The sequence below is a fragment of the Canis aureus genome, chromosome 37 (assembly GCF_053574225.1).
Source record: "Canis aureus isolate CA01 chromosome 37, VMU_Caureus_v.1.0, whole genome shotgun sequence".
Lineage (NCBI taxonomy): Eukaryota > Metazoa > Chordata > Mammalia > Carnivora > Canidae > Canis > Canis aureus.
In genome coordinates, this window is record NC_135647.1 from 6,871,894 (window position 1) to 6,896,732 (window position 24,839).

The window sequence follows — 24,839 nt, forward strand, 5'->3', positions numbered from 1 at the left end:
GCTTTTTTCACTGTATGCCTAGTGTTTTCAAGGTTCATCCATGTTGTAGCCTGTTGTTAGAATTTCACTTCTTTTTAAGGCTAATATTCCATTGTCTACTACACTGTGTACTACATTTTGCTTATGCATTCATCTATCAATGGACATTTGGATTGTTTCCACCTTTTGCCTATTGTGAATAATGCTGTTAGGAACATATGGGCACCTGTGAGAGTCCCTATGTTCAAATCTTTTGGATCATATACATATATATAGCTAGAATAGAATTGCTGGGTCATAAGGGAATTCTAGGTTTAAATTTGAAGAACTGCCAAGCTATATCCCATCGTGGCTGACCCATTTTATATTTTCACTCATAATAAATGAGGGTTCCAATTTCTCTATATTATCTTTTACTTTGATGGCAGCCATATTAATGGGTGTGAAATAGTAACTCACTGTGATTTTGATGTGTATTTTCGTTTTTTTTTAAAAAGACTTATTTATTATTTGTACAGGGAAGGGGGGCAGAGAGAGAGGGAGAGAGAATTTCAAGTAGACTCCTCCACTGAGCATGGAGCCTAATGCAGGGCTCGAACCCAAGACCCTGAAATCATGACCCGAGCTGAAATCAAGTGTCAGGCCCTTAACTGACTGAGCCATCCAGGTGTCCTGATTTGCATTTTCCTAAGGACTAATGATATTGAGCATCTTTTCATGTGCTTTATCGGCCATATGTGTATCTTCTTTGGAGAAATATCTACTCAAGTCTCTTACACATTTAAAAATATATATTTATTAGAGAAAGAGAGAGAGAGAGAGCAGGTATGCAAGTGGGAGGAAGGGTAGAGGGAGAGAATCTTCAAACAGACTCCCTGCTGAGGACAAAGCCCAACTCAGGGCTCAATCCTAGGACCCAGGAGTCATTACCTGATTCAAAACCAAGAGTCAGACGTTAAACGTACTGAGCCTCTCTGGCGCCCCTACACATTTTTTAAGTTCAGTTGTTCATTAGTGGTTTGTTGAATTTTAGGACTTCTCTATATATTCTGGATATTAATCTCTTATCAGAGATAGGATTTGCAAATATTTTCTCCCATTCTGTAGGTTATCACCTTGCTTGATAGTGTCCTTTGATGTATAAAAGTTCTTAATTTTGATGAAGTACAAAATTTTTCTGCTGTTTCCTGTATTTTGGAATCACATCTATGAAATTTTTACCAAATCTAAAGTCGTGAAGATTTTCCCCAATGTTTTGTTTTCTTCTAGAAGTTCTATAAACTTACCTTTTAAGTTTATTTTGGTCTTTTATCCATTTTGAGATCATTTTCATATATAGAGTAAGGTAAAAGCCCAACTTTATTCTTCTATATGTAGATATTCAGTTTTCCCAATACCATTTGTTGAAAAGACTGCCCTTTATTGAATGGTTTTGGCTCTCCCAAATGGGAGAGGCAGAGGCAGAGAGGGAGAGAGAGAATCCCAAGCAGACTCCCTGCTGAGCACAGAGCCCACGTGGGGCTGGATCTCGTGACCATGAGATCATGACCTGACTTGAAATCAAGAATTGGATACTCACTGTACTGAGCCACTCAGATGCCCAGAACTTTGTTATTCTTTTTCAAGACTATTTTGGCAATTAGGGACCCCTTGCAATTCCATTTGAATTTGAGAGTTGGCTTTTCCATTTATGCAAAAAAAAAAAAAAAAAAGGCTGTTTTGATAGGGATTGCATTGAATCTGTAGCTCGTTTTAGTGTTTTAACAATGTGAAGTCCTTTCTGTGAAAAGTGATATCTTTACATTTATTTAGATATTTAAAAATCTCTTTCAGCAATAGTATATCGTTTTCAGCATACAAGTCTTTTACCACTCTTGTTAAATTTATTCTTTGGTATTTAATTCTTTAGGTGTTATTATAAATGGAGTTGCTTTCTTTTTTTAATTTTTATTTTTTTAATTTTAATTTTTTAAAAAGATTTTATTTATTTATTCATGAGAGACTCAGAGAGAGAGAGAGACAGAGACAGAGGCAGAGGGAGAAGCAGGCTCCATGCACGGAGCCTGATGTGGGACTGGATCCCGGGTCTCCAGGATCTCGCCCTGGGCTGAAGGCGGCGCTAAACCGCTGAGCCACCTGGGCTGCCCCGCCTTTTTTTTTTTTTTTTTTAATGGTTCATTGCTGGTGTATAGAAACACAACTGATTTGTGTGTATTGATCTTAAAATCTACAACTGGGCCAAATTTGTTTATTAGCTCTAACAGCTTTCTTGTGAATTCTTTGGAATTCTTTTATGCCTTGCTTCATCATGTTATCTGCAAATACAGTTTTACTTCTTCCTTTCCAATTTGGATGCCTTTTATTTAATCTTCTTGGCAAACAGCTCTCACTGGAACCTCTAGTACAATGTTTTATAGCAGCAGTGAAAGTGGGCATCCTTGTCTTTATCTTAGGGGGAAACCTTTGTCTTTTACCACCGAATATGGTGTGAGCTGTGGGTTTTCATAAATAGCCTTTATCATGTTGAGGAATTTCCCCTCTGTTCCTTTTCTAAGAAGTTTTTGTCATGAAAGGTATTGGATTTTGTCAAATGCTTTGCTGTGTCAGTTGAAATAATCAAATGTTTTTTATTTCCCCTTTATTTTAATTTATTTTATTTTTAAAGATTTTATTTATTTATTCATGAGAGAGAGAGAGAGAGAGAGAGAGAGAGAGGCAGAGACACAGGCAGAGGGAGAAGCAGGCTCCATGCAGGGAGCCTGACATGGGACTTGATCCTGGGTCTCCAGGATCACACCTTGGGCCGAAGGCAGGTGTTAAACTGCTGAGCCACCCAGGGATCTTCCTCCCCCTTCATTTTATTAGTGTGATATGTAATGTCAGTTTTATGTTAAACTACCCTTACATTCCTGGAATAAATCCTGCCATGTCATGGTAAATAATCCTTTTAATATGTTGTTGAGATCAACTTGCTAATACTTTAAGTATTTTTGCATTTATATTCATAAGGGACATTGGTTCTCCATTTTCTTTCTTTCTTTTTTTTTTTTTTTTTTTGTGGTATCTTTATTTGGCTCTAGTATCAAGGTAATGCTGGCCTCATAGTATGAATTAGAAAATGTCCTTCCTTTTTCATTTTTTTTGAAAGTGTATGAGAAGAATGGGTGTTCATTATTCTTTATGTATGTTTTGTAGAATTCACTAGTGAAGCCACTTCCTCCTGTTTGTCCATGCCGCTCAGGGGAAAGTCTAGTGTTTAAGGGAAGAAAGTTTTACTACAAGGCATTTTCTTAAGATGGCCAATGTCCACGGAAGAATTTTCTCAGGGACCCCTACCAGTATATCTCGTTCAATCTAATCTTCACTCACCAGGTATGTTTAAATTACTTCTGGCCATTTCAAAACAGATCACACCTGGAAGAGTAAAGATATCACAGAAATTCCTCCTGCAAGGGCAGAGACTCACAAGCTAGCACCAGGAGCTACATTCAGGATTGAGTGTCATCGGAGTCATTCCAAAGTGACTCTTCAAGGGAGATAACACTCAATTTAAAAGTAAGCTGTAGTTTGCAACTAGCCTCATTAGTTATGCATACAGTATATGGATGGTATGGGCCCAAGTAAAACAAGTCAACAACATGCTTTGTATCTATTTGAAAATCTCTAGGTCTGTTTAAAAACCACATATGTATTATTCCTCTTTGTGGAAATTGGGGGTAAAAACAGAAGTTAAAAGCTTGGACCTTGGAATCAGACTGTCTAGAGTAACATCTGTATTCACTACAATTAAGTAGGCATATTAAGAGCAAATTAGATAAACCTAAGAGTTAAAATTTCTAGTTCTTTAGGCTTTTCTGAATTCCAGGTTTTCTCTTACCTTTATCCAAGGTTGGGTTTTTAAAAATGTGTGTGCATATATATATACACACATACATATATATGTTAAATAAATATGTATATTTAATTACATAAATGTATTTTTTTTCCCTGGGAACTTGCCTTATCAGTATGTGTAAGTATATTCAGATGTCCATTAACTAGGAAGACCATAAGAGACCAAATGAAACTCTTTGCTCCGACCTCTATACAGTTGGGATATTTTGGGTATGGAACCCTTAGAAACAGTACCGGTAGGAAATAATTGACAGAAAAGTAATGAAGAATAATAGTGCATTTCCTTTTACCCCCAAGGCAGGGTGGGGGAGGGCATGACTTCTAGGTCTCCTATTAGTCTGCTTGCTCTTTTCATCTTTGGCCATGGAAAATCTCCTTCTTGATCTTAGATTGGCCACCCAAATCTGTGCCCCACACCATTCATTAATTTGATCTCCTCAAATACAGCTGCAATCCATTTTCTTTGAATTTTTCTTCCTTTGCTGCGTTTGTTAGAATTAGACTCTAAGTCCCTTGAGGCAGGAATCTTTTTATTCCATATATAATTCTTTTGGGTGGTCGTGTGTTAATATCAGAATTTAAGACCACCTAGCCTTATTTATAAAATTGGTTTTCATGTTTAAATGGGCAAAGTAAATCATGAAAGGGGAAGAAATTAGGTGTGCCAAGGACATACTGCTTGATATGTGTGATCCCATTTCATCTTTCAGTGATCCTGCAGTGGAATCGTGTCTCTATTTTACAGATGAAGGTTAGAAGGTGGCCTGGCTGCAAGTTAAACTGAACTTCTGCAGATGTCAAAAACCTCATGCTCTTTCCCTAAATTATTTGCCTCTAATTTATACTGAGATTTGAGGAAACTACTGAGGTCTGAATCCAGTTGATTCAGATCCTTGACTCATTTACATAAGTTCCTTAACTCAGTAAGTTTTTCTTTATAGTTTCTTTCCTTTTTTAAGATTTATTTATTTATTAGAGAGAGAGGGAGGGAGGGGGAGAGGAAGAGGAAGACAGAGAGAATCCCAAGCAGACTCCCCACTGAGCATGGAGCCCAACATGGGGCTTGATCCCAGGGCTCCAAGATCATGACCTGAGCTGAAACCAAGAGCCAGTGCTCAACTGACTGAGCCACCTATGCACCGCAAATTTTATAGTTTCAACATCATAAATTCTAGCTCAGTGGGAAGGCAAATGTAAATTTATCCAACACTTACTATTAATAAATTAAAAGACTAAAAAATATTTTGAGAAATAATTATGATCCCAGATTAAATATAAATTTGGCATGGATCCTCTATAGGTTATGCCACAGAGCTGAGGTTCTCAAGCTTTCTCGATTCATGGCACTCCTAGCAAATAGAAACAGCTAACCATTCTGTTTACTAAGCAGGTAGGTACTAACAATTTAATAAATACCTGTGTCTGAAATATCTTATAAAATCTGTGTGAAAAAGTAATATAAGTAAACTGAAGTAAATCTATTTTTATTTTATATTTTATTCCAAAATTACCATAATTACTGATTAATGGAACATGTGCATCTGTTGGGCATTGCACAACTTCTCAAACTGTGAAATAAGGTAAGTCTGTAGTTCCTGTTCCACATTTTCACTTTATACTTGCTTTTTTTGTCACAGCAACTGCCTAAAATCCAGTCTTAGACATGGCATCATGGAAAAGTGTGCATTCCAATATTGAAATGGAACCATTTGAGTGACTAGTTTGCACGGTATCTGACAGATGTCACTGTGTTTGCCTCAAAAATTTAAAATATCCTGGGGTGCCTCAGGGGCCAGGCAAATCTTAAGAATATCTTTTTCCCTTTTTTCTTCTCTCTTTTCTTCCTTTCTCTCCCTCTTGCCCTTCCTTTACTTCCTCTATCTTTGTGTTATGATAAAACCCCTTGAAGTTTCATTTGTAACTCCAATTCTCTCTCCATGACTGAAATTTTCAACCTGGATTGAAGTCAACAGAAAAGCATATGTTTTGACTGAAAGACATATGGAAATCTGATGTTTAGACACATTTTCCCAGCAACAAAGCAAAGTTTTCACGAAAGATTTTTTTTTTTTTACATTATTCTACTGACTATCTCACACTTGATGAATGAAGACAGAATGAAAGAGAGGAACAGGGAGAGGGAGGAAGAGAAAAGAAACCTGATTAATATATCTTCTTTATTTAAAAATGTGATGATGGGGCACTTGGGTGGCTCAGTGGTTGAGTGTCTGCCTTTGGCTCAAGTTGTGATCCTGGGGTCCTGGAATCGAGTCCCATATCAGGCTCCCTGTAGGGAGCCTGCCTTTCTCTCTGCCTATGTCGCTGCCTCTCATTCTGTGTCTCTCATGAATAAATAATAAAATCTTTAAAAAAAAAAAAGTGATGATAGGAGATGGAGCCTTTGAGAGGTGACCAGATCATGAAGGTAGAGTCCTGACCAATGGGATTACAAGACCTGGAGAGCTCCCTCACCCCTTCTACCATATGAGATGCAGAAGCAGACGGCCATCTCTGAAGCAGGAAGTGAGTCTTCACAAGATATTAAATCTGCCAGTGCCTTGACCTTGAACTGTTTAGTATCAGAACCATGAGAAATAGATTTCTGCTGGTTATAAGCCACCCAGTCTATGGATGTGTTATGGCAGCCTGAATGCACCAAGATAGATCTCTTCATAGTTACTTTTCAGCAGGAATAGGCACTATTAAAAAAAAAAAGGGGGGGGGGGAATTAAAAAAAAAAAAGGACTTTGGTACTAAGGGAAAACATGACAAGAAAAATACTAGGCACATCACCAGCTACATTCACAAATGCAAAGTCAACCATCCTATCATGGCTGACTCTTTGAATGAATCAGGATAGCTTATTCTAAGTGGACAATGCCCAATCTCGGTGGCTTAACACAACTAAAGTTCCTTTCCTGTTTTACACATGTCTAGTGCATGCTGGTAGGGGGCTCTGCTCCTTGGACTCCCTCAGGGACTCAGCCAAGGGAAGCTTTATCCTGACATGTGTGCCCATAATCACCCTTGTGGCGGGAAAAGCATATGGTGAATGTACCCCAGCTCTGAATGTGTCTGCCTCAAAGATAGGACCCTTCCACTCCTGTTGCATTGGCCAACAAAGGTCACAAGGCCAGGCCTACCTCCAGAGGGGTGGGCCATGTGCAGTAGCACTGTGGCCAGGAAAGACCTGGAAAGGTGATGGCCTTCCTGATGAATGCACTTGCTCCTAGGGCTCTCAGGCTCATCCTGTCCACAAGAGAACTGTGTTGTCAGCAACCACCACACCCTGCCCTTCTCCCTCCCTCCAGCAGGAGGTCATGGAAAAAAGCAAACTGGATTTTCAGACCGTAGCCACCCCTCTTGCCAACTGCTCACCAGTATAGCAAATGCTACCACGTATGGTCTGGTCCCTGCTTTTTTGAACAAAAGGGCAAAATGAAGTTGCAGACCAGCTGGGAGTAAGAAACAGTAGAGGCAGAGAGGAAACAACCCCAAATGGCTAAAACAATCCTTGAGAAGCCCCACCACGGTGGTGAGGGGCAGTGGGGCTGTTGGATGGCTGGGTGTGCCATTCTTTCACAGGAAGGACAACTGAAGAGAGGAGAGTGGAGGCAAGGAGACTAGGGTGCAAAGAGCAGGAGGGGAGGAAAGAAACAGGGGAGGAGTAAGAGGGAAATAGCAGGGAAAGGGTGAGATGGGGCTTGTCTTGGGTCAGTTAGGGGCGCAAAGCTCTTCTTGTGTCCTACCCAGTGTGACTCTAGACTTTAGCCAGGGCCATCCCAAAGGCATGTTCCCCTGGGGGACTTGGGAGGGGCACAGGCAGGTGGTCTGCATCCGAAACGTGTTTTCCTTGTAGAAGCACACGCCAGATACTGGGGAACTGTACTGACACTAGTTTTGTTTGCTTGGTTTGTTCTTTTAGCTGTACCAACTGATGACACAAATTAATTTTAATTTGGATTCCTGAAAGACACATAAAAGAGCTCAACAGGAGTGTGGGTTAAACGATGAAATGTCCTGTGGTAACCAGAAGGCACCCAAATTCCCTGTGCCTAGATGATCCAAATAACATTTAAATTCTGATGTTCCTAAGGTGGCTTAGTACATCGATTCCTTCTGTTGTGAAATAAGTCACTCTATTTAGTAAAGGCCAAGGGCGTCAGGTAGAAACAAACATTGGTGTCATCGGTCAAAACTGTCAGAAAAGGGGCACAGCTGGTTTTAGACAAACCCAGTTTTTGAAAGTTTGTGGGTGCCAAAGAAGTGGGTGATTCCTCATGCTTCTAGAAAATGTCACCGAGAGTCCTTTACCTGGTGACTCTCGCTGTGCATTCCAAGATAATTCTTGTTTTAAACACAGGTTTCTATATAAACCTTCCAGGAAAGCATCTGCTGTGAGAAATAAGATGTTGGTAGCACTGGGACTCCAAACAAAGCATAAGGAAAAAGGTACATTTTTTTTTTGTTAATGTTTATTGAAGTCTCAAAATTCTTCCCACATCAGGAAAAGATGACTGGATCCGGGGTACAATGAAGTTCTGACTTGAAGACTGGAGGGTGAAAGAAAAATGCAACCATTTGCATTTCTTGCTGCAAATAAACCAAAAGGAGCTTAATTTAGAAGATATGCTATGGCAACAGTTAGTAGGTTTTAGGTCAAATAACCGATGGCCCAACTCAATGCGAGACAGAGGAAGCCCATTAAAAAGTAGGGCTGAAGCGGAGGCAGTGAGACCAGGATAGATTACTGCTCTTGGAGAACCGACGTGGTTGTTTTTCCGTTCGTTGCAGGTTTTACTTAGAAATTTATTCTTCTTCACAAATGCTTCATTTAGTTGTGTTTTAATTATAGACTTTGACCAAAAAAGCCAGAAGAAGAGCAAATAGAGCCAGGCCCACAGACACCCTCAGTGCACAGTCTTGATGGAGTTTCTGCAAGTGGAGCACCAGTCTGGAGCTAGCAGAGTCCCGCCGCACCGCAGCAGAAGGGTGGCGAGCCGAGCTCAGGTGACTCCTCGGCCTGTTTCTGAAGCCCTATGAAGACGGGAAAAAAAATGACTTTAAGACGCAAAAAAAGCCCTACTGTGACATCAGTCAACTAACGAGTTCCTAGAAGAAGCTTTTTTTTTTCTTTATTGAGATACAACTGACACATAACATTGTTCTTAGTTCAACATAATGATTCGATGTTTCCTGCATTCCCAAGTGACCCCCACAATGAGTCTAGTTAACACCCGCTGCCATGCATAGTTCCAACTCTTTCTGTTGCGATGAGAGCTTGTAGGGTCTCCTTTCTCAGCAACTTTCAAATACACAACACAGTATTGCTAACCACAGTCCCCGCGCTGTACATTACATCCCCGGGGCATATTCATGCCGCAACTGGAAGTGTGCACCTTCTGACTACCTTCACCCATTTCGCTCACCCCCCACCCCTCTTCTGGCAACCACCAATCTGTTCTCTGGATCCACGAGCTCAATTTTTAAATTCTTTTTTAGATTCCACATACAATTGAACCCAAATGATATTTATCCTTTTGAGGCTTATATCACTTAGTACGGTGTCCCAGAGTCCATCCATGTTGTTGCAAATGGTAAGATTTCCCTCTTTTTTATGGCTGAGTAATATTCATATATACATAACACACACACATAGGAATATATATCCCACATCTTCTCTATCCATTTATCCACTGATGGACACTTAGGCTGTTTGCATATTTTGATAACTGTAAATAATGCTACAATGAACACAGGGGTTAGTGTTATTTCTTCAGATAAATAAGCAGGAGTTTCTGGATCATTCTGTTTTTAATTTTTTGAGGAAGCTCCATACTGTTTTCCACAGTGGTTACACAAATTTACACTCCCTCGCAACAGTGCCCTTTTCTCCATACCTTTGCCAACACTTGTTATTTCTTGTCTTTTTGATACCGGCCCTTCTAACAGGTGTGAGGTGACAGCTCACTGTGGTTTTCATTTGCACTGCCCTGATGATGAGGGATGATTAGCATCTTTCATGTACCCGTTAAGCATCTGTATGTCTTCTGTGGAAAAATGTCTACTCAGATCCTCTACCCATTTTTAATCAGATTTTTTTTTTTTTTTTTTTGCTAGTGGGTTGTAGGAGTTCTTTACATATTTTGAGTTTTACTCACTCAGATATCAGACATGTGATTTGTAAATATTTTCTCTATTTGAGCAAATTGCTTTTTTGTTTTGTTGATGGTTTTCTTTGCTGTGCAGAAGCTTTTAGGTCTGATGTAAGAAGCAGCTATCACTTAGTTACTGCTTCACCACAGACGCATCTGAACACCCTCCGTGGGCCGGTGGCCCCAAGTTAGGCATGAATAAGTCACATTTCCTTTCCTTGAAGTGTCAGACCAAGTTCATGATTTTCCAGATTATACACAAAATAGATGAGAGAGAGAGAGCAAGAGCGATAGAGAGAGAGAGCGCATGTTTATGGAGAATCAAGGCAATATTCATGAAACATAATATTCATGTACAGTAAAAAACGTAACTTTTACAGATGTAACCACATCTCTACTTGGCAAAAAAAAAAAAAAAAAAAAAGAATGACAGAGGAGAGACCACGGAGGCCATCTTTTTCCGCAAACATATCCCTCAGGGTGGAGATCCTGGGGTGGGGGTGCTGCTGGCTGGGGCTGCTCCAAACTCAAAGAGGGAGCTGAATGGGTCTGGGTGGCCAGAGGCATAGGCCCTCCACACGCAGCTCCCTCTGTTTCTCTCGTGTGCTGTGTGGCCATCGTCACTTTTTCTGTGTGCCAGACAAAGAAAAGGTGGAAAGTCCTGCTTGGAAGGAGTATGAGGAACTAGGAGTCACGGCCACACTGCTTTTTGGGTGGTCTCTGTTCCCTGGTGCTTTTGGCTGGGTGTGCAGAGGAGCAAGGAGGGGGCACCTGGCTGCTGTCAAGATGCTTGAAAGCGTGATTTTAATTCTACTATATAAGATCTCCATCTTAGGTTTAGAATTGGTGCCTCCCCTGTTGAGACCTGAGACAAGCCTTTGAAAGATGGAGGTGGAGGTGGGGGCAGGGGAGCACTGCTGGAAGGAGCACAGTGAGGGGCGAGGGGCCAAGCCAGGGCAGGACAGCATATGGCATGTCTGTGGGAGAGCCAGGAACCCACAGCAGCACATGTGTGCAGCAGCCATCTTATTTTGCTTATTCTTCCCTTCTGAGCTCCTAAGGATCTCTCGCTGACACCTTCGCCCTCTGTGTGGGGCTCACCGTGCACTGGAGAATCATGGAGACCGGAATTCCCAGGAAGGTGCAGGCTCGGTTGGAGGGAGGGAAGAGAAGGGGAATAGACAATCCAGTGGCGAGTTGAGGTGAGAGGTGATGAGCACTGAGGTTAGCATGATGGCTGAAGGTTTGGGAAGGAGGGGCAATGGCCGTTTGATGGAGAACCAACAGGATGTTAGTTCAGATGAGTAACAAGAGGTATGAAGTATAGCAATGGGGAAATAAAAATATCCTTTAGAATCCAATGCCCACTGGCTAATGCGTGTGGTGGATGTACAAGAAATCTTGCTTTGACTGTAGGAGACTCATTGCAAAGTTAAAACAAAACAAAACAAAACACCAATCTGTTAACTAAAGGGATAAATTTTCCAACCCAACGGCAGTCGTATCATGATTTAGTTCTCTGCTGCACAGGTATGTGGGCCCTCACCCTGCTGGTGTCCACGCCTCAAAGAGGGGACATGCAGCTGAGCAGAGGGGGGGCTTCCTTCCCTGCAGCAGTGGGGGCCGTGCCCAGAGCCCAGAAGTACACCCAAACCTGCCTCCGCCCCAGCAGACCATTCTCTTGTGAGACTGGCTTTCTGTGTGATATTTTGGGCGAAGACTATGTTGGCAAACTTTTATTTTGACTAAAAGTAGTCTCTGTATCTCAAGGACAGCGCTCCTCTGGACTCAGCAGCCTTGGGAAGGAATGCAAGCCTTCCTCAGCTCCAAGGACACAAGCGGTATGAGTTCTTCAAATGTGGGAGGCTGTCTACTTCACCTCTGGGTCCTTGGACCTGCATGGCTGCAAGGAGCGTGCAGGTACTAAGTGTTTGGATGTGAGTGAGTGAGTGAGTGGGGGCGTGGATCGCAGATGAGGTGCAAACCATCCTACAGGTGCCTATCCAGATCGCTGGTGACCTGTGTGTCCTGTGATGTATTCAGGGTACTAAGAAGATGTTGCCTCTACAAATGAAACCTTCACTTAACTTTGGGCTTACAAGACCCTAACTAAGAGGTTGCTTAATTTCTCCTTGGTCTGAGTTTGTCATATTTGAGTCATACATGGCTTTGAGAAGCCAGTGAAGACTACAGACTGTTCCCCAGAGACCTGTAGACGTGACTGTGCCCTATGCACACAATGCCACTCACACTTCCAGGTATTATGTTAGAAGGTTCATAGACACCCTCACCTAGGAGTAGACCCAGGTAGTGTGGGGGACTGAAGCTTTCTTTTTAAGAAAAAAATACGAATACGAAAGTAAGTACAGGGCCTTGGAAGGGCCCGTTGAAGAGTGAGCCTGTGAAATGAAATGTCTCCCAGCTTCAGGGACAGTCCCCCTGGTCCAGTCCTCATTCTGAATGCTGGACCCTGCTTCTCCACTTGCAATTCAAAGCTGTCACTTGGTGATCACTGGTGCCAGGCCGGCGGTCAGGCTGACCTGCACAAGGCTGGGCAAGTCTTAAGGCATTAAGCATTCTGTTGAGTTTACAATACACTCTGCTTCACGAAGCTACAGTGCTGGTGAAGTGTTTTTGCTCTCAGCCTTAAAAAGAACCCTTGACTTTTGATGAGCATTTCACAAAATTTCGTCTCCTTCTTGTAACTCATTTGCCATAAAATTTTGCTCCAAACATGAAAGTTACTTATTGAATTGCCACAGTGGATCAGCTATACTTGTATTTGATGCAGCTGTTCCTCCTTGGGTCCCTCCACACCCTTGCCCCCCCACCCACTCCCGTCAAACACCTAAGTCTGAACGTAACTGGTGATGGGCTGCCCTCCTGTTCCTAGTGGCCAAGTGTGCGTCACAGAATCACACCGAGAGCAACAGCATGCGAGGGCAGCCACAAGAAACCCACCTGACCTGCCCCTCTCCCTGGGATCAAGGTGGGTGCTTGACAAACCAACGTAGCAGGAGAGGGACAAGGTAGCACTGTGCTTCTTTCATATCCTCACCTCTTACCAACTCAAGATCTTGATTAAAAGAGTGTGAAGGTATATTTTTAAACATAAAATTGAAAGAAAGGTTTCTCAGATGACTGTAATCAGTGGCAGCTGGCTTCATACACTTCAGTTGTCACTAGCAATGGGATACTGAAAGGAAACTATAAAAATACAGGAAACAGAAGGACTTTCTCATAAAGTCCAAGACACTCCAACATCTAAACGTACAACTATGGCAGATCTCTACACAGGAGCAGTATTCGTGAACAGGAACTAATGCAGCATTTTTAGGATGCAATTAAACAAAAAGTGCTTTGAGGTGATGATACATAACCTATGTTAAGGTACAAGTTTACATATCCACGCACACACAGACACACACACATACACACAGATACACACACACGAAGATACCCACAGACACACACACACACACACAGACACACACACAGACTCAGACACACACACACAGACACACAAAAATACCCACACAGACACATACACACACAGACTCCGACACACACACACACACACAGACATACAGACACACATAGACACATAGAGACACACACAGACACATAGATACCACAGACAGACACACAGTTACACACAGACACACACACAGACACAGAACAATGTATATAGCTGACTTAGAGAAATACTTTGTATGGTCAATAGTTCTGGAAAATAAACAGAAGGCGGGATGCCTGGGTGGCTCAGCGGTTGAGCGTCTGTCTTTGGCTTGGGGCGTTATCCTGGAGTCCAGGGATCGAGTCCCACATCAGGCTCCCTGCATGGAGCCTGCTTCTCCCTCTGCTTGTGTCTCTGCCTCTCTCTCTCTCTCTCTCTCTCTCTCTCTGTGTCTCTCATGAATAAATAAATAAAATCTTAAAAAAAATAAAAATAAACAGAAGGCTCAAACCTTCCCTAGACTTCTTAAACATCGTTACCAGAAGTTATTAATTCTTGAAATTCAAGATGCACTTCCATCTCTCAAACTGGAACACACCCAGTATGAGAAACGTTATTGCTTGCTAAGACTAAGTAAACACCAACTCTCAAACTTACACTTTTTAAAAAATCAAACTCCATTCAGAATTGCCTTTCTCGAAAGAGAAATTTGAAACGAGGCAGGATACGAACTGTTCAATCACAAAGATCCCCATTTTGACCCAGTTACAGTAGACTCAGGACAACACTGGGGAAGTGTTCACTTTGATTAACACGGGCTATTCCTCCCTTGTAAATCTCACTGTTTCCCTGGTTAATTCCTAAACATACTTGCTAATTCCTAACGTAGCCTACTAATTTTCAAAAATATAGCTTATCAAATCCTATTAAAGTAATAAATCTGTTAAAGTAGAACCAAGTACCTACATTGAAAACAAAACCAAACAAAAACCACTTTGATGTTCAGGAACGCTACAGATCAGATTTCAATCAGATGGAGACAAAGACTTCAGAAAAAAACCCTGGTCTGGCTAGATGGTAATGACAGTTCATCTCAAATTATTCCTTCCTTGGGCAGCTATCCGTGTGCTGCTGGGAAAGGAAAGAGAAGCCTTCCTTACTACACCTGAACACATTCAGTGCAACGAGGTATCGCATGGGACCAGTGCCAGGAGCAGGACGTGCACTGGTTCTGGGCTCTCATCCCACGTCCATCTTAGAATTTGGGGGCAAATGATTCATCCTCTCTGTTTGCACATAAAATCACCTAAGAGATGGGGATACTGTGAGTGTTTTCACATTAGAGGGTTGTTATGGGATCAAGTGAGACACGCATATTAAGTTCTTTGAGCATGTAAAACTCCAGACTAACACATTCCATGGCATTTTGCCGTTCTAATGGAATTGGCAAACCATCTCAGATATTCTTTTTGTGGGGCACCTGGGTGGCTCAGTTGGTTAAGCAGCTGCCTTTGGCTCAGGTCATGATCCCAGGGTCCTGGGATGGAGCCCCACGTCGGGTTCTCTGCTCAGTGGGGAGCCTGCTTCTCCCTCTCCCTCTGCCTACCATTCCCCCTGCCTGTGCTCTCTCTCCTTCTCTGTCAAATAAAATAAAATTTAAAAAAATAGATATATTCTCTTTGTAAAATTAAAAGGTCACTATTTTATTGCTCCTCAAATATGATTGATTGATTTATGTTATTTCCATCCCTTACGCATCATCAGGAGACACACAGTGTATAACCAAGGAGCATAGGGTTCAAATTCTGGCAGGGCAGAGACTGAATCCAGGTTCAGACATTTAGCAGCTGTGTGACCTTGGGCAAGTGGTTTAAGCCCCCTAAGGCTAGCTCCCCCCTCCATGAAGCAGATATCCATATCTACCATAAGCTGATGTCGACAGGGTCAGAGGTAACACGCCCAGTGCCCCAGTGGAGCGCCTGGGTCTCCTACAGAAGGTCTAAATGAAGGGCTATTGTACTACATCTCAGCAGTGTAATCTGGGACAGGGAAAGGCCAGAGCTTCCCAGGGCACTTGTCAGTGGTACCGAGGTAAAGACGTCCTGTCCTGGATGCTGCCCTCACAAGCGCTAAACCACAACCAAGAAGCTACACGTCTCCTACTCCCTGGGCTTGTCCTCTGTGGAATGAGCCTTCTGGAACTAAAGTTCCTTCTGGAACTTCTGGCTCTTAACTAAAACTGTCTCATATGCCAAGGGAAACTCAAACTCCACAATTTATGAAGAGGGGCTCAACTGTCAGGTGTGCCATTTTTTACATCTGCTTTTTTCTTTCAATATTTACTTTTGTTATAAAATTTTTTTCAAGGAAACTAAAAAAAGTCACTGCCAATCCCACAAGGGTACACAGAATCTTTTTGCCCCTGGTCTGTGCCCAGCCTGAACCAGCCAGCTCTCCTCCGCCCACCGTCTGCCTCCTGCTTCCTCTCGTGATTGTTTTCCCAGGGCTTGGTCAGACAGGACCTCCTGTCGGAAAAACTCTCTCAACCAGCGCACAGCCCCAGATGAGCAGGGTGCTTCCCCTCTGTGGGGCTGGGCATCCTGTTGGCTGGCCTTCATCATGGCCCTTGTCAGTGGTGGTCAATGGCCTGTCTCCTCCTGCATGATCCTGTGCACATTCCTTGAGAGCAGACTCGCCAGTGCCCAGGGCCCAGCACAGAGGCAGGTGGGCAGTGCTAGCTGAAAGGATGTTTGCGTTTTCACCTGTGCCACAGTATGACAGGTTCACATTTTTCACAGGCACAGTCTTTCCATATAAATTGCCATTTATCCTTGTATTTCTTATTCGATTATTAGGTAGATAGAACAGAGGGTCAAACATCATCAATACTACAAGGTACAAAAATAAAATAATACCAATAGGGGAAAGCTGGCCAGCAGAGAAATAGCATGGCATATTAGTTTTCTATCGCTACTTTAATAAATTGCCGTAAACCTCAGGTTTTAATACAAATTCATTTTCTTGCAGTTCTGGAGGTCCGAAAGGCTAAAATCGAGGTGTCAGCAGAGCTGCCAGCAAGCTGAATTCTTTCTGGCAGTTCCAGGACAGGACTGGTTTCCTTGCTTCTTATCGAGCTTCTAGAGGCTGCGCTGACTTGTGGCTTTTTGCCTATATCTTGAAAGCCAGTAATACAGGCTTTAGCAATGAGGATCCTTGTGATTTATGCTGGCCCATGGGGATAACCCAGGATAAGTTCTCCATCTCAACCTTTAACTGAATCACGTACCTGAAGTTCCTTCCCTTTTGCCATGTAAGGCAACACATTCACAGGCTGCTGGGATCCCGACGTGGGTTGTCATGTGTGAGTACATTATTGTGCTGACCACTCCTGGCATGTGTGACTTCCCCATGTTCTCATTGTCCCAGAAGGTGTGCTTGGTTCAGGCAGAGCTGCACCAGCTGCACGAGAGAATGGGCCCCAACAGAAGCCGATGTTCTTCATGTTTATGGGAAAAAGGGCATAGGGCACCTCCCAGCAGCTGTATGGCTGGCTGCCATGAAGCACCTGGTGGAGGAAGATGGTGTCTCTGGGGCTCAGCCTCTGCTAACGCAGACCTGCTAAGCTACCATGTTGGTCCTCCTCATGGCTCTTTCAGCCAAAAGAGAAAAGACCAGAAGGAGGTGGTCAATTAATGTTCTCTGAAAGAACATTTGTACTTCTATGTGTTCCTTTGCATTATATATATATATTTGAAATTTATTTATTTGAGAGAGAAAGAGAGCATGAGAGAGCACAAGCAGGGGAAGGAGCAGAGGGAGAGGAAGAAGCAGACTCTCCATTGAGCAGGGATCCTGATGTGGGGCTCCATCCCAGGACCCTGAGATCATGACCTGAGTCGAAGGCAGACGCTTAACCAACTGAGCCACAAAGATGTCCTATATTTATATTTTCATACAGGTGCAAACATCCTATCCTTTTCTTGGGAGCTGGATAGGTGTGGCCTTCCAATGGAAAAAGTCATGCTGTTCAGAGGCTTCTCCTGCCGTTCCTTCTTATCAAAAATATTTGCAAACTGCAATAGGTAAATATGCACCAGAACCAGAAGCGTAAGGATCCAGCAGGACAGGTGGATGACAACCTCTATATATAAACACTAAGTAGATGAGAAACATTTAGGCGCTGGTTATGACAGGACTGGAGGGACTCTACGTGCTCTATATGCATTCTTTCATTCCTCTCGGATTCCTAGGGAACTGTTAACATGACTTAATTCCAATTCGCCCAGTTTATGGAGAGCAGGTACACATGGCAGAGCAGATGAGAGGCTTGGCTTTCCTCATACTAAGTTCAACCTTGGTAAAAACCTATCAGAGGCACTTTTATAATGCAATATAAAGGAATAAGAAAAGCCAAGGCACTGCATACCAAATGACTATCAGGACTAAGAGTCCTTCCAAGCAGACTTTATCCACTTTACTTGCCACTGCATCTCATGGACATAATGGTATGACTTTGTGTTTCTTTACAGAAGGCCATTCCAAGAAAGCCAGCCTCAGATCTTGCAGGGATGCTTCAACCTACCTATCTTGCAGTTCTGAAGCATGCTGAGATTTTGTAAATGTGACCTGGAGTTGGCACATTGCTGAATTTTCTCTGAACACACACTCACACACACACACATTTGATCTGCTCACATTAGAACATGTTGCAAAATGTGTTTTAATGAGGAACAGTTGGTCTGGTTCTGCTCAAATAAAAGATATCCCTGTAAGAGAGTTGCCACCTGTCTTCCCATCTTGCAGAGCAGCGTCTAAATGAGTTTTTCTGTCCTCGACACCTGCAGGTATTGCCAGGGCCCTGTGACTGGTCCCTGCGCCAGCTCCGTTCCTCGGACTGACAGACAATCTTGTCCCAGTGCTTTGTGTCATCACCAGACACGAGAACATACAAGGGAGTAAGGGTGCCAAGCTACCTTTGTCCACTACTTTTCCAGACAATTCTTCAAACTGGGAGCCTTTTAATATCACACAGCTAGGAGTGCCCACTGAGCTGTGAACCAAAGATCTTAGTAGTTTTGAGTTCCTGAAATCTCTGTAAAGAATGTTATACCTGTCATCTATCAGCCTTGTAGGTTCACTGGCATGTAACAAGCTCCACAAATGAAACCTGGCATCAATGACACCTTTTCATGTATTTGGGGAGAATATTTACATCATAAGACCTCTGTCACTGAGTTATGTGACGAGAGCACAGTACTGTCAGCCTTTCTGTATCCCTTTGGGCACAGGCAATTCTAAATTAGACATTATTCATATGTAATTTCCCCCACATCCTCTCACCTCAAATGTGTAATTGCTATCAGGTCATTAAAATCGCAAAAAAAAAAAAAAAAAAAAAAAATTTAAACCGGAACACACCCACACACACGAAATCACTATAATCTTGTTTTAGATCTTGTTTTGATGACAGCAGAGTAAATACAAGGCTTTGCTAATAAGGCCAAAAATAAATTATTAAACTATCTACCATATGATCAAATGCATTTCAGATTATATTCTGAATAATTTTGCCTTGACGATCACCAAAGGAAGAGCTCTGATGTGCCTCTGCATGGTCTGGATGATCCTTCTCTTTCAGGATGTCCAACCCTCTGACTTGAACTGAGCCAAATGAAAGAAAGAGATAATCATACCAAAAATCAAAGCTCGGCATCTACCCATCACATAATTACTATTTTCTGTGAGATCATAATTCATCCGACTCAAGAGATACAAAAACAACTCTTAAGCTCTGAACTTCTTTTAATGGATTCAAAATATTATGTGTAAATTTTTCTCATGGCTCAAAGGCATTGTTAGAGCTTGAAGTGGAAGCTACCAGGGATGAAGAAAAAAATGTTTGATAGCTCATAACTCAAGATAAATTAGAGTTTAGAATCACCTTCTTTTTTTTTTTTCCAACTGAGCCTGCACATATGGCCTATGCAGAAAATCTATCAAAACCAAATATGTGATCAATGCAAGGAAATTATGTTAAAATATACATTATGCAGTGCAGTATGCTATCAGAAAAGACCCTGAAAATCTGATTCTGTAAAGTTTGCTTTAAATACAAAATCATCTTTATATCTGAAAGTTATTTCTATCATAAGATTGCATTTTAATTCCCAAAATGTAATCTTAAGGAAGCATCTCTTATGTAAGTATCTCTAATGTAAAGTGTTACCTCAGTCCCTGATCATCAGGAATGAACAATGGTGGCGGTCCCACCTTGGTAAGGCCTCCTCAACTCTCTGGTTGTGGGCTTCTACCTGAGTTCTGTCATCTTCTTTAAAGTTCCTAATCTTTCTTTAACTTAACACCAAATGGTGGTTCAAATGCCTTACACTGGCCTAATTTCTGGCTCCTTAGATTTACCAAAGTAAGTGTATGGAGGGCAGGATAGAATAGGAGCCAGAATTAATACAATATAAAAATCTTTGCTAACAGTGGTATCTTGTGATTTGCTTATATGTAACCTCCTTAGTTCTAGACGAACCAAGAGGTAGCAAGCTTTGCCAAAAGGTATATTATTAGAGATCTGGCATTTTAGATGGAGATGCATTTATTTTAATTTCTTATTCATTGTGATTTAAGTCATCTTCTTCAAAGAGAAGGCACATAGGGAAGATTTTGTTACTAGCTGCACTTAGAACCCAAGTTATTTATTTGCCATGTCAAAATTTGGAAACTTGGGATCCCTGGGTGGTGCAGCGGTTTAGCGTCTGCCTTTGGCCCGGGGCACGGTCCTGGAGACCCGGGATCGAATCCCACGTCGGGCTCCCGGTGCATGGAGCCTGCTTCTCCCTCTGCCTATGTCTCTGCCTCTCTCTCTCTCTCTGTGTGACTATCATAAATAAATAAAAATTTAAAAAAAAATTGGAAACTACTTTAGAATGTATATGTAGGTCTCTCTTTTGTTAACTAAATATCAGCCACAGATGTATACACAAGCATACACACACAAGTATACAAGTACACACACACACACACACACACACAGAGGACGGGAAATTAAGAAGGAACCAAAAGGCTCCCTTAGAACTACGCAGTCAGTAGGCACAATGTTCATGATGATGGCAGAAATGTGAACTCCTCTATTCCAAAACCTTGGCTGCGAGTACGCATCTGTACAAACTAACGCTGCCCCACAGGTGTGGCAAAGCTGAAGAAAGGAAAGGTGGATTGGGTCCAGATGCTTTCCTGATGATGAAGTCTTTTCGATAATCTCTTAAGCTCCAACTGAAACCACCCTCATTCCATGGAGTGTACACAGGAAGCTGCGAACTAGGATGTCGACAAACGGAACAATCAGGTGTATGAAAGTTAATCTTTAAGCAAGCAATTCAATTCAAAATAATTACTCTCAAGGATTTCTTCCCACTAGGTAACCATGAGAGTGTGTTGGCAATGTTTGTGCTTTAAAGGAAAACGAAGCCATGTGTAATGTTAACCGCTATGACAATGCAACCCTCCCATCCTGTTCTAAGCATCATTTTCAGTGACACTGAGAATATGGTTCTAGGATCATTGAACTTCATGAACTGCCTAAGATGAATAAAAGAGATGGCAGGTGCTTTGTTCTATTTCAGAGAATCTCATAAATGATGAGCTAACATGTAAAATGTTTCCTATAGATCACCATGAAGATTATTCAGCTACGAAAAATTCAGACAAGCCAGTTAAGAAAAATTACATGGTATGCACTTACCATGATTACATTAAACTCAGTCGTCTGAACCAAGTTCACATTTGTATTTTCCTCACTTCCAAAGTTCCATTATGTGTTCTTCTAAAAATCCATCCCAAGGCATGCTCATTTCCCCTTTCTATTTTTTGTTCTGAATATGGATAGTTTTAAAAAAGTAAAAAATAAATGACCTTACCAAATGTCACTGAAGATAACAGAGAAGATTAACATGAGGAGATTTAATTATTTATATCACGATAAAAATGTGGTGGGCAATCCCCAAGATGGCTCCCAGTGATCTTTGCCTTCTAGTATTCACACCCTCATGTAATATCTTCCCTCTCCCTCCCAACTATGAGTTGAATGGGCCTTGCTTTTAATTAATAACACTAGACATAAATGATGGGATGTCACTTCTGAAATTAGGTCACAAATAATTGTGGTTTCCAAGTTTCTCACTCCCTCTGCTTGCTCACTTTGAGGAAAGCCAGCTGCCATGTTGTGAAGTATCCTATGCAAAAGCCCATATGAAAAGAGACTGAAGGAGATCTCTGACCAAAGGCCATGAAGGACCAAGACCTCAACCTCACAACCCATCGGAAATGGAATCCCATCATCACCACACAAGTGAATACAGAGGCAACTCTTCCCCCAGCTGACGGTTCAGTTAAGACTACACTCCTGGCTGCAGCCTCATGACAGGTACAAGGCCAGAGGCACCCCAGCTACGCTGTGCCGAGATTTCTGACCCACAGAAGCTCTGAGATGATAAATGTTTTTTGTTTCACGCTGCTAAATTTTGAAGTAATTTGTTCCACAGCAATAGACAACTAATATAAAAAGATGCCAGGCAGAGGGCTAGAAACTGACCCACATGAAAGATGGACTTTCAAAACATTTTCTTAAACAATTGATTATACACATAAAACAATGAAATTTGACCCCTACCTACCATCCCTAAAAATTAATTCCAAGTAAATTGATTATTTACCGGAGAAAGGTAACACTGAAAAAATTTTAGGTAATATGGGCAGAAAACCTTTCTAACCCACAAGGTAGAGGGACAGCTCTTAAATCACAAAAATACATGATGTTCTAAAGGTGCCAACGAGAGGTTAAAAGACAAGCCACGAACTGAGAGAAGACATGTGCTTCATATACAGCTGACTGTAGACTTTTATAACATAAAGAACTCTTCAAAATTAAAAAGGTATCAATTCAACAGAAGAAAATGGGCAACAGACTCACATGGACTCTTTACTGATGAAGAAATCTAAATAAATATATGAAAGGAATCTAACAAATGTATATGCATATGCTAACCTCATTTGTAATTAGAGAAACACAATGAGACACCAATTCACAGACACCAGGTTGCCAAAAGATAAGAAGCCATCCAATAGTTGAGATTAGCTGGACTGCTCTAAGGTTTGTGGTTGTGTCATGAGGCATTTATAGTGGCAATAGTTAACTGACATATAAGATGACCAAATATTTGGTCCTGCAATCCTTTTCAGTATCTTTCTCTCTCTTTCCAACACAAATACATTCATTCATTCACTCAACAGATATTTTCTAAGCATCTGCTATGCCATGCCAGGCAATGTCCTAGACATTAAAGACGAAGAAGTGAATGAAGCAAAATATCCCAGCACTTACGAATGGAGTTTCCACTTTAGTAATGGGAGACAAAGAAACACATAAATATTTGGTGTGTTTGACAGTGAGATTTTCCATGAAGAAAAATGGAGTATGGATGGGGGGTGGCACTTGGTTGTGGTGGGGATGGTGATGTTATAGAGAGCTAATCAGGAAGGATTCGCTGACAAGGAGGAATTTCAGCAGATACTTGAATGAAGGAAATGACAAATGTGCCACATGAGCATCTAAGAGAAGCATGTTCCAAGCAAAGGGACTGGCATGTGGACAGGCCAACCCTGAGGGAGTTTAGCTGGTGTGCTCACACTCAAGGAGCAGTATGGAGACCAATATGGGGCTAGACAGGTCAATGATGATGTCAGAGAGGCAATGGTGGCACAAAGATGCTAGGCCTTGAAGGCTTTCCACTGTAAGCATGAGGAAACTCAACATTTTTTAAAAAATGTTTTTATTATGTTAAGATATAGGTATATATAACATAATATTCACAGTTTTAATCATTCTCAAGTGCATAATTCATCAGCATGAACTATATTTGTCATGTTGTACAACCAGCACCACTGTTTCTAAAACTTTTTCATTACTCTACTCCAGAGACTCTGTAACCAATAAGAAGCAACTCCCCATCTCTACCTCTAACCCCAGATAACCTCTAATCTACTTTCTGCTTCTATAAAATTTGCCTATTTTAAGTCTTTCATATAAGTGGAATCATATATTTCTCCTTTTGTGCCTGGCTTATTTCACTTAGCATAATGTTTTCAAGGATCACTCATATGGTAGTTAGTATATATCAAAAATTCATTTCCTCTTATGGATGAGTCAAATTCCACTTTATGTATGTATCACATTTTGTGTATCCATTCATTTTCTGATTTACATTTGGGCTCTTTCCCCTTTATCATTATTGTGAATAATGCTGCTATGACAAAGAAGAATGCTGCTATGAATATTGGTGTATAAGTATTGGCTTGAGTGTCTGCTTTCAGTTTTTGGGTACATATGCTGGGTCATATGGAATCCTTGATGGTTTTAAACATAAGGGAGACACGATCTGATTTATATAGAGGGTAGAAACAGGGAGACCAATTAGGCAGATTGTGTTTATTTTCAGATAATATAGTACAACACAGAAGAGGAAATTACCTTCTACAAGAATATCTAAAAGAAAAAGATCTGTAGCAAATAACACTGTCCTGTAGCATAGATGTTCTGTGATTGTTCACAGGAACTGACCTCATCTGAAGGGATAATTGAAAAGAAACAGCCACTCAAAGTCAGTGAAAAAGGGGACTTAAATCATGAACATGAATATTTATTTTAGGCAACTAGACTTTACAAATGCTCTTGCTGGTGATATATGTACCTGAAAAAAACAATGATCAAATCCTCTTCTCGTGGTATATATGTGATTTGTGCAAAACATAACCTATGTGCATGGACACAATATCATTAGCATCTTGATTAACTAGGCCCAGATAAATCTTCACGGACGATCATCATGCCCCCAATTTCATACCACATATTCATTGATCACTTCCTATGTGCCAGGTAATGCTCTAAGTGCTTCCCATGCATTACCTCATTTGTCAAAATCACCCTGTCAAATAGATTCTATTATCCCCAATTTATAAAAGAGGAAACATACCAAGAGAGGGTAAGTGATCAAAGATCATACAGTTAATAAGGAATAGAGCCAAGAGTCCAAATCCACATAGTATGACTCCAAAGCTCATATGCTAAAGAGATACTCTATCTTTCAAAATGGACATCTGCAAGAAAGAAGCCCTAGAGGCCAAGAGTTTCTGGAAGGAACATGCTAATCTTGATAAAGTACATCTACAATTCTTTGTGTGGTCCTTTGCTTTCTCTCTCAAGTGGTAGCAAATCTGAAGGGCACTGCATCCCATTTTTTTGGGTTGACTTCCTACCAGATAACTGTTGACTTGACACATGGCTTGAATAT

At 41.5% G+C, this 24,839-nt stretch overlaps 1 protein-coding gene across 8 annotated transcripts in view; it reads right to left on the reverse strand.

The window, feature by feature from the left end:
* Positions 1–24,839, reverse strand: part of CDKAL1 (CDKAL1 threonylcarbamoyladenosine tRNA methylthiotransferase) — a 662,780-nt gene that overhangs the window by 19,693 nt on the left and 618,248 nt on the right. For 7 of the 8 annotated variants that reach the window (XM_077886099.1, XM_077886094.1, XM_077886097.1 and 4 more), the window contains one exon: positions 7,812–8,910. The exons of the other annotated variant lie outside the window; for it this stretch is intronic. In XM_077886099.1, the coding sequence (XP_077742225.1) occupies positions 8,719–8,910 (192 nt within the window). In that variant the 3' untranslated portion in view covers positions 7,812–8,718. Of the gene's footprint in view, positions 1–7,811; positions 8,911–24,839 lie in introns of those variants that run through there. 8 annotated transcript variants of the gene reach the window in all.